General features: G+C 39.0%; 2 protein-coding genes across 2 annotated transcripts; both read left to right on the forward strand.

Annotated features, from left to right (window-relative positions):
• The first annotated feature begins 364 nt into the window (after positions 1-364).
• Positions 365-1,136, forward strand: LOC106742677 (dual oxidase-like). The gene is made up of 3 exons (XM_014615873.1): positions 365-516; positions 622-750; positions 908-1,136. Exons 1-3 carry the CDS (start codon positions 511-513, stop codon positions 1,034-1,036), a joined length of 264 nt encoding a protein of 87 aa, XP_014471359.1. The 5' UTR covers positions 365-510; the 3' UTR covers positions 1,037-1,136.
• A 655-nt stretch (positions 1,137-1,791) lies between these two features.
• LOC106742676 (histone-lysine N-methyltransferase SETMAR-like) lies at positions 1,792-7,834 on the forward strand. Its single transcript, XM_014615872.1, has 3 exons — positions 1,792-1,833; positions 1,889-2,832; positions 7,717-7,834. The coding sequence occupies exons 1-3, from the start codon at positions 1,792-1,794 to the stop codon at positions 7,832-7,834; spliced, it is 1,104 nt and encodes a 367-aa protein (XP_014471358.1).
• Positions 7,835-10,297: the final 2,463 nt, after the last annotated feature.

Below are 10,297 nucleotides of genomic sequence, written 5' to 3' on the forward strand. Positions count from 1 at the left end.
ATATATATATATATATATATATATATACAGGGTGTCCCAGACCACCCGTCTCACCCGATTTTTCGTAAACGCGACATTAAAAAAAAAAATGTTTCAGACAAAAGTTTTGTGACTTCGAGGGGCACATAAGATGGTGTCATTGGTTTGACCTTGGATAGTCGTTTGAAGATCACGTGAAGTTCACCTTTAATTTCTTAAATGGAAACCCCCATTTTTCAATGTATATTCTTGTAGCTTACCTCGAGAGCTTTCCAAAACGTTATAATGAAACGTTTTTTTTAATCAGTACTTTTCGAGCTAATAATGTTAATTATTCTTATAAAGTATGTAAGTGTAATGTTAATTATTATTCATTGACAGGTTTATTTTCTATGGATCTGTCCGTCGCACAAACATTTTGAATGGTTCATTGATGTTCTCAGAGATGTCGAAAGGAAAGACGTTACAGATGTACTTGAAATTCACATTTTCATTACACAATTCTTTCATAAATTTGATTTGCGAACTACTATGCTGGTAAGTAAAATCATACTATCATTTTTATGGAATTAACGATATAATTATATTACGTATTATATTTCTGCCAATTTTAATTGTTCATATTGCATTTCACATATGTAGTACATATGTGAGAATCATTTTCAGAGGCTATCAAAGAAAAGTATATTTACTGGACTCAAAGCTATTAATCACTTTGGTCGGCCGGATATGACGTCATTCCTGAAGTTTGTCCAAAAGAAACACAGCTATGTATGTCGACAATTAATCTTTAGACGTAACATAAAAGCACTAAAAATGTTTAAATAATTATAGCGTCTCTTATGTATTTCTGTCTTATCTGATTATATGTAAATTATGTGATCTCAGAAATATATATAACCATTGAACAATTGTCATTGTTATACAGGTTAGCAAAATAGGAGTATTTAGTTGTGGACCACGTCCTTTGACAAAGAGTGTTATGTCAGCTTGCGATGAAGTCAACAAAGGTAGGCGCTTGCCTTACTTTATTCATCACTTTGAGAATTTTGGCTAGTCGGATATATTGCTCTTCGCTCACACGAATTTGTTTATTATCGACAATAATTATATTATATTTCGATGATTTCTTATAAAATGTACATATTTATGTGCGTTAAGACGCTGATTTTTATTATTTATGAATTGTAAGAAATATTATATTTCTTATTTATGAACAAAAGAGAAAAAAACGTTTATTTCATATTTCTTCTGTTTTATTTTTGTGAATTCAATATGAAGGATTTAATCGTGTCTCTTTCTCTTCCTTCCTTTTTCTCTACATTATTTATTACAATTTACAAATTTTTATTTTCGTAATTGTCACATGAAAGTTTTTAAGATGTATTCTTACAAATAATCCGTGGTAAGTTAGGGGAAAAGGTCTAAATAATGAACAATTTTGTATTTAAAGAAAAAAATTCAACATCGTATCTAAATATTGAATTAATTATTATTTGTTATTAATATTTGTCAGTAATGTTAGTACATGTATCTGAGAAAATTTTTTATCAATTATGAGAACCAGGGACCCAAACGAATGAAAATATTGTTCCAGTTTCGGTCTACTCAAATATTTAATAAAGATTTCGGTTTTCTGGACAATGAAAGTACCGGTACCGTTTAAATTACGGTTTATTTCGGTTCTTGTTTCCTTACTGAAATTTTCATTGAATTAAACTTATATATATATATATATATATATATATATTAGGTGAAGTAAAAAGTTCTGTGCGTTTTCCGTTAGATGTCTTTTGTGAGCTATATCTCACGATGTATACATCGCATCAGGTCATACTATACGTCGATTTAAAGGTGATATTACGCTTCAAAAAAAGTTCTGTGACAGTTTTGTGTTTGGTCAAAGCAGTTGTGTGTTACAGCGTTCCAAAGTGGAGGTAAAAAAAAAAAAATTCGAAACATTCTTCAGTACCACTACGACCAAGGTGAAAAGGCGGAGCAGGCGGCCAAAAAAATTTGTGCTGTTTATGGACCCAATACAGTATCGAATGCAACAGCAAAGCGGTGGTTCCAACGATTCCGTTCTGGTAATATGGACGTCGAAGATAAGGCACGCTCTGGTAGGCCAATCGTCGAAAATGTCGATAAAATCATGGAAATCGTCGAGTCGGACCAGCATGTGAGCACTTATTCCATTGCCCAAGAACTGAAGATTAGCCAGAAAACCGTTTGGAACCATTTGCATAAGGCTGGTTTCAAGAAGAAGCTCGATGTATGGGTGCCACACGAATTGACGCAAAAGAACCTTTTGGACCGAATTGATGCCTGCGATTCTTTGCTGAAACGTAACGAAATCGACCTATTTTTGAAGCGGATGGTAACTGTTGATGAAAAATGGGTCACATACGAGAACAACAGCCGAAAAAGATCGTGGTCCAATCGCGGTGAACCGGCCCAAACGATCGCCAAGCCCAGATTAATGGCCAAGAAAGTTTTGCTGTATGTTTGGTGGGATTGGAAAGGAATCATCCACTATGAGCTGCTCCCATCAGGCCAAACACTCAATTCGGACCTCTATTGTCAACAACTGACCAGATTGAAGCAGGCGATCGACCAGAAGCGGCCAGAATTGGCCAATAGGAAGAGTGTTGTGTTCCATCAAGACAACGCCAGACCGTACACATCATTAACGACGCGCCAGAAGCTCCGAGAGCTTGGATGGGAGATTCTATTGCACCCACCGTATAGTCCAGACTTGGCACCAAACGATTATCACCTTTTCAGGCATTTGCAAAATTTTCTTGATGGTACAAAACTGGCCTCAAAAGAGGCTTGTGAAAATGAGCTGGTCAAGTTTTTTACCAATAGAGATAAGGACTTTTTCAATCGCGGAATTATGAAATTGCCTTCAAAATGGACAAAAATTATCGAACAAAACGGCGCATATTTGATCGAAATCGGATAATCCTAACTATGTTAATTTCATCGTCGAAATAAAGCGAAAAAACGCTCAGAACTTTTTACTTCGCCTAATATATATATATATATATATATTGTCATGTCCTGGATGGTCCGCGATATGCGAAGCGAGAGCGGCTCCGCCATGCTGAGCAGCTAAGCCGGGGAGGGTAGGTTGCGAAAGGTTATACGCGTTGTTATGAAGTAGGATCACGGATTAAGTTGGATTTTAAAGCAAAAACAATAACCAAATAAAATAAAAAGGAAATACACTTTGATACGTCCTGGGTACCTCGGGAACTACGAATTTCTTTCTTTTTATATATGATTGGGAAGCAGACGGACTCCGGTCAAGCGCTATCGTAAAAAGGATAAGATTACGATGGCTCGCCGTTAAACGCGCCGTGTGTTTCCCAACGTGTCTCACATCTCTTCCGCCTTCACGTAAAGCACGTAGTTTTGTTACATCCTGGGTACTACGGAACAACGAATTCCTTTTTTTTATGATTAGGAAACAAACAGATTTGGGTAAGTGCTATTGTAAGAAAGATATGATTATATGCCGTCAAATGCGTCATGAGTTTCCCAACGCGTCCGTGACGTCTTATCTGCCTTCATACATGGTCAGTTGGATTTAGGCCCTTTGATAGGATTAGGCTCTTAGGATTGTTTATAACGTCCTGATAATATTAGGAATTTTCCAGGGTATCCGTTTTCTATTCTTCCATATCCGTTTCCTGTTTTCCACGAAAACTCTTCTAATTGGTGATCGTCATCCGCCACCCCCAAAATCTTCCCTATAAAAACCTTACTCTCTGGCCACTCCACAGTCAGTGTCAATCAGTCAGTCAATAAGTTAGTCAGTCAATCAGTCAGTCAGTCAGTCAGTGTCAGTCAGTCAGTCATTTTTCTTCTTCTTCTTCTTCTGCTGAGTATCAACGAATCCATGTTCTACGTACTATTCACCACAGTCGATTCATCTAAATCGTAAGTCTCTATTTCATATTTAAACATGACTTTTAATCGTTTAAATCCAATCTCCAATCCCACTTCACTCCTTAAAACACAGACATACACTGCGTAATTATTATCTTCATTGTATTATATAATGATATTTTTCTCGCCATACCGATACGTTAAATATTCTTGTCACGTTGAATTCGATTGTATTATTTTAAGTTACATAGATTATTTTTTTTACTTAATCTTACTTCAATCTTCATCGTTTATTTGCATTATTCTAATAATGATGATTTATAAAAGTTTGTTTAATGTTAACCCATATATCTCATTGTTTAACTTTAGTTAACTGATTCATCTTTTAAATATTGTATCTATCACAATGACTTTTCTCATCAATTTTCCACTATTATTAATCCATATGAGAACCAAATTACGAGGTCTGTTCAAAAAGTAACGCGAATTTTGTGTTTTTTCAAAAATTATTTATTTATTCATAAATATCTATTTTGTCTTCTTCAAAGTAATCCCCATCAGATATTATACACTTGTGCCAACGTTTTTTCCAATCCTCGAAGCACTTCAAAAAATTATTTTTTGTGATCTTGTTCAGCTCCTTCTTCGATGCCGTCTTTATCTCCTCAATCGTAGCGTAGCGTCGTCCTTTCATGTGCCTCTTCAGTTTCGGGAACAAGAAAAAGTTACAGGGGGCCAGGTCTGGGAATACGGTGGCTGCGGCATCATTAGTGTGTAGTTTTTGGCCAAAAATTCGCGCACAAGCAACGATGTGTGAGCAGGAGCGTTATCGGCGACCCGTCTGATGCCCAAATCATTAGTAAAAATCGAATGGCACTAGCCAATCGATATGTTTAGGTCCTCAGCAACTTCTCTAACAGTGATTCGACGATTGGCCAATACTATTTTCTTCACTTCATCAATGTTTTTGTTTGCTGTTGAAGTGCTCGGGCGTCCGGCACGCTCTTCGTCGTTCACATCTTCTCGGCCGTCTGAGAACATTTTGTACCACCGATAAACGTTGCTTCGGTCCAAGGTGACTTCACCATATGCCACACTCAACATTCGGAATGCGTCCGCGCATATAATTTTGTTAGATTCTTTGATCCATTTTTTGGAATAGGCAAAAATCGAAGACGAGCCAAAACTCGTCCAAGCAAAACAGCTGTCAAAGATAAACTGAATATTCAAAATGGCCGAACTTGTCGGCATAAGCGATGGACATGAGTATCAACATAACGTCACAAAAAAATCGAAAATCGAATATACGTAACCCGCGGAAATTCAAAATTCGCGATACTTTTTGAACAGACCTCGTATGTTATTAGTATAATTAATAAATTGTTTTATTCAAAATACTCTAAATTTAACCAAGTTGTTAAAATTATTCATTTATTTCCTTTCAATGAATTAAACCTGAATTCCTCTTTCAACACTCTCATATGGTCCTATCCCAGGTAAAGAGATTAAGTTCTTTGATCTAAATAAAGACCACTTAACGTACGTTTTGCGATTGGAGTAAATGGGTCCCTCCGGACCTTGACCTGATCCGCAGATCTGCCAATACGTTTAGGCCTCGCGTGTGCGCGAGTATGCGATGTTTGTTGCATACATCCTCTTCCACGACGTAACAACTTTATTATTTTGGTTTTGCAATTTCGATAATTTTTATTTGAGATGGCAACAGTTTCTACGCTACGTCACGACGAGATGAAATAAAGTTTACCGGGACCGTATGGATTCGGGGATATTGGTTTTTATTGTAATAGTTTTATACAGATAACTTACGTTCGACGTCTAATCTGGAATAATACATTGAGAAAAGTACGTCGCCTTTAAAAGAAAGAGGGAAACAAACGCCCTGACTAAGACAACCCAAGTTGGCGGCAGGAGGAGATTTTGTCCCCGTAAAGCAGGCGATTCGCACGATATATAGCAGAGACTGACAAGACCGACAAAATCGAAAGAACCGCGAAGGCTGAGTAAAATTTGACTTGAAAAGTCGCGAGGATTGAATTGGTTAAGAACAGCAACTGCACTGATCTGACTCCCAATTACCACGTGTATGCATAAGTTTTTTCCGGTTTAACTAAGAGATGGCGCAAGCGAAAAGTACGCAGCGTATTAATTTTACACATACGTCATTTTGTTCGTCTGATATTTAACACTACAAACACACACAAGTTGAGTCCGCCAAAAACTATCGTCTTTGTTTTATCGTTCAGTGATCATGTCGAGTTTTATGCCTGAAAAAGAACATTTGCGGCACGCATTGCTTTTCTTATTTAATCAAAAGAAAAAGGCTGTTGAAAGTCATCGTTTGCTGGTAGAAACATATGGTGAACACGCTCCATCGATTAGAACATGTGAGACATGGTTTCGACAATTTAAAAATGGTGATTTCAATGTGAAAGACAGTGAGCGCTCTGGTAGACCACAAAAATGCGAAGACGAGCAATTGCAGGAGTTATTGGATGATGACCCAACTCAAACTCAACGGCAATTAGCAGAAGCATTACATGTATCACAAGAAACAATCAGCAGACGTTTACGAGCAATGGGAAAGATCAATAAACTCGGTAAATGGGTCCCACACAATTTGAATGAACGTCAAATGGAAAATCGCAAAGTCACTTGTGAAATGCTGCTTCAACGCCACGAAAGGAAATCATTTTTGTATCGAATTGTGACGGGTGACGAAAAATGGATTTATTTTGAAAACCCGAAGCGGAAAAAATCGTGGCTTTCACCTGGCGAAGCCGGTCCATCAACACCAAGGCCAAATCGCTTCGGCAAGAAGACCATGCTCTGTGTCTGGTGGGACCAGAGCGGTATTGTGTATTATGAACTCTTGAAGCCCGGCGAAACCGTTAATACACAACGCTATCGCCAACAAATGATTAATTTAAACCACGCATTAATCGAAAGACGACCGGAATGGGCCAGAAGACATGGCAAAGTGATTTTGTTATACTACAATGCGCCGTCTCACACAGCAAAACCAATGAAAGACAGCTTGAAATCGCATGGATGGGACATCCTTCCGCATCCGCCGTACTCCCCAGACCTGGCGCCATCTGACTATCACCTCTTCGCATCAATGGGGCACGCGCTCGCAGAGCAGCACTTCAGCAATTTCGAGGAAGTTGAAAAATGGCTCGACGAATGGTTTGCCGCAAAAGACAAGCAGTTTTTCTGGCATGGTATTCATAAATTACCTGAAAGATGGGCGAAATGTGTAGAAGCCGATNATTGAATTTAAAAAAATTAATTTCCATTGAAAATTACGTGTTTTTTTTCTTACCAAAAAACCGGAAAAAATTTATGCATACACCTGATAAAAACTGGAGAAAAACTGACTGCAACTAAGAACCTCGAAGATTGAAAAGAAAACCGATTGCCTGAAAATTGAAATGAACTACGGCAGGTGCTGAACTAACTCCCGACTGAAACTAGATGAAAAATTGACTGAAACGGACTGAAACTGAAAACTGCAAAGACTAACTGCAGCGAAGATGAAGCTCTTAATTATAACTGTTATTTCTGTCTCTCTTCTTTTTTCGTAGTCTCAATGGTAAGCATTTTTCGATGGGAACACCAACGAACTTATCGTTCCATGGTGTTCTCAGGTTGTTGCGATATGGCGAGAGATGGATCATGCACATCCGTTCTCACGGAGCGGAAAATTTTAGTTTATTTAAGTCGCATATTATAACATAAGTTTAGAAGACGCGGAGTAAAGTGACGCGGATCCTGGATTTTCGCGCGCGGTGTCACAAGACACATCTAAGGATTGTTTTATAGATTACGGGAACTAAGCCACGAGTGTAAGGGTGCAGTGTCAGATGCTTGCAACCAGGTATCTGCAGTGCAAAATATTCGCACACTGATAAGTCACGAAGCCTTCAAGGCTAATCCTTGAAGAGATATTTATTTTGCTTAAAATTCGGCGGTCAGTCTGCATAAAGATACTTCCGCTATTCGGCGGCAGTGACTGCTGGATCTAATTTAATTGAATTTAATAAGCTCGAATAAAAGGGTAAGTAAAAAGTGCGAATTATTTTAATGAAGCAAAGTATAACAAACGATACGGTTGGGACTACAACTAACATTATAATTAATTTTGGAAGCAGAACGGCCCCGGTACAATGTCAACAAGCGATTACAGGGATGAAAGAAGAGTGTAGGGAAGAGAGAGCAAAAAAGAAGAACGATAAAAAAAGAGAGGAGGATGGAGTTCTGGGGTACCTCGAGACGTAACACCCCAGTCCTTTAGAAGAGCATAATAAGGCGAAGCGGTTGAGGCTTGATGAATAACATTCATTGTTGCATGGTAATTGTGAGGCATTTGCTAAGCCGTACCTCAATTCGGTTCAGCAAGTTGTCCACGGCGTCAAGCCCAGATGTTAATACAGGGTAAGTATTCGGATGGAGAGCTGTTTGTTTCTTCCGTACTGGCGGCCGTCTAGAGTCCGGTTCTAGTTCCGCCTTGTCCTGTGTGGCTGCATATCATTTCGGACCGCAGCGATCGTGTTGTTAGAGCTTATTGCTTGCGAGGAGGTGTTCCCTGGAGATGGTGTCTGCCCCGCCGGCGGAGTGGGCAGCGGACTTCTTCTCAGATGGAGCAGCAGGTTTGTTATGGACGAGAACAAAGCTCCTAAGAAGTGCAGGTTTCATCCATAAACAGAATGAAATGCCTAACTGTGCATGAGTATATCGACTATCAGTTTGATTCCTCTGACCAAGAGCCATACCCCAATAAATCCAGCACTGACAGTCCTGAATTGAAGGAATCTACCGAACAGTCTCTCAGCGATGGATTGAATAATTAGGTTTAGCGCATCATCACCCAGGAGATTGGTGATAGAAATACTACTATTAGATATTCTGTGGCCTGTTGCAGCTTTAGCGATATTGTGTATGAGCGTCGTCTGTTCCACAGGGAACATGATGTGGTCGCGAAGTTTCGTCAGATCTTCATTGGAATAGATACCGCTGTCCGCAAAATGTTCTGCGTCTACATATCTCCAAGTGGGACGAGTGAGCGGTTTGTGGTTCTTCGGAGGTATCACGGCTGCAAGTTTAGTGTAAAACTTACTCATCCGCTAGCCATGGCGCTATACATGGTGGGTAGGATAGGGTTGCAATCCATCGGCGTCCCGGTTCTTTAGCATACGGGTTCTAGGTGCTAGGAAAATAGGTTGATTAAAAAAGGTGGCAGGGAGGTAGCAGGTATCGGTAGATCTGCTGGTGACATCGACGAGGATACATTTGATTATATGCGCGACTTTGCTTGCAATAGTAGCAATGTATCCGACTTCTTTCATTAAATGATACACGAAGAGGTCGGGCTGGCTGGCGACCAAGGCTATAGCATTCCTTAGTACTTGTCGTTCTAATTGACATTTCTGATTAATTACATTCTGGTATAGTGCTCGAATTTGTGTTTTGAGATACTTTTCGACATAAACGAATTTGGAATTTAGCTAAAGGAAAGAGTCTAGGTTTTTAATTAGGATATGTTCTCTTTTGGCGAAAGGATTGTCTCTAGATGTTTTTACAATGATTAATTTTGGATGCTTGGTTTGTACTAAGGTATAGCTGCATTGAGCACGAGCGTGGCGCAGCAGACAGCGCATTACCGACCGAGCAGCCATAAGAGTCTCATGAGACATAAAAGCTGAGAAAGTATAAAAGTGCAGAGTACAAAAATTAGAAGCCAAGCTGAAAATCTACCAAGCGAGGTGAATACCACAGACAATACATAGTTATCCAAGATAAATAATGAGACAGGCGAAAGCCTAGCCTCAGAGAAAATTACACCGAAATGGGAACTAACCTCAAACCTTCACACATATAAAGGATCGAAAGGTAGAAAGCTTGAAAAGCTGTTGAAGAATCCACACTCACAGGAGAAAATAACGGCCTTTTTAAGCAAAACGCAAACAATGACGAAGCATAGAAGAGCACTAGAACAACCCAACATAAAGACCCTTCATATGAAGAAAAAGAACACAACGACAGAAACAGGTGAGACAAACACAGGAGGGAGCATAGCAACAAGGACCCAAGAAGAAGCACACAAAGAAGAAATCAACAACCTAAAAGCAGAAATAGAATAGTTAAGAAACATCATCGACAAGTTACAAAATCAGACACAAAGCAAGCTCCCCGCAACCGCCACAACCGAGAGTCAACCGGAAAAGACGAAGTACAGCCAACTCGAACAAGAAGAAAATATGCAAACAGACAAAGAAGAACTATTCATACAAACACTAAGCAGAGAAAACAAAAGAAAAAGAGAGTTGAACAACACAATATTAACACAGGAGGAAGAAAGCATAGACTACAAGAAAAGGACAGCACAAATGCAGCAGAGCAAGAG

Source organism: Dinoponera quadriceps, unplaced genomic scaffold, assembly GCF_001313825.1.
Source record: "Dinoponera quadriceps isolate SergipeBrazil2010 unplaced genomic scaffold, ASM131382v1 scaffold853, whole genome shotgun sequence".
NCBI classification, from domain to species: Eukaryota; Metazoa; Arthropoda; class Insecta; order Hymenoptera; family Formicidae; genus Dinoponera; species Dinoponera quadriceps.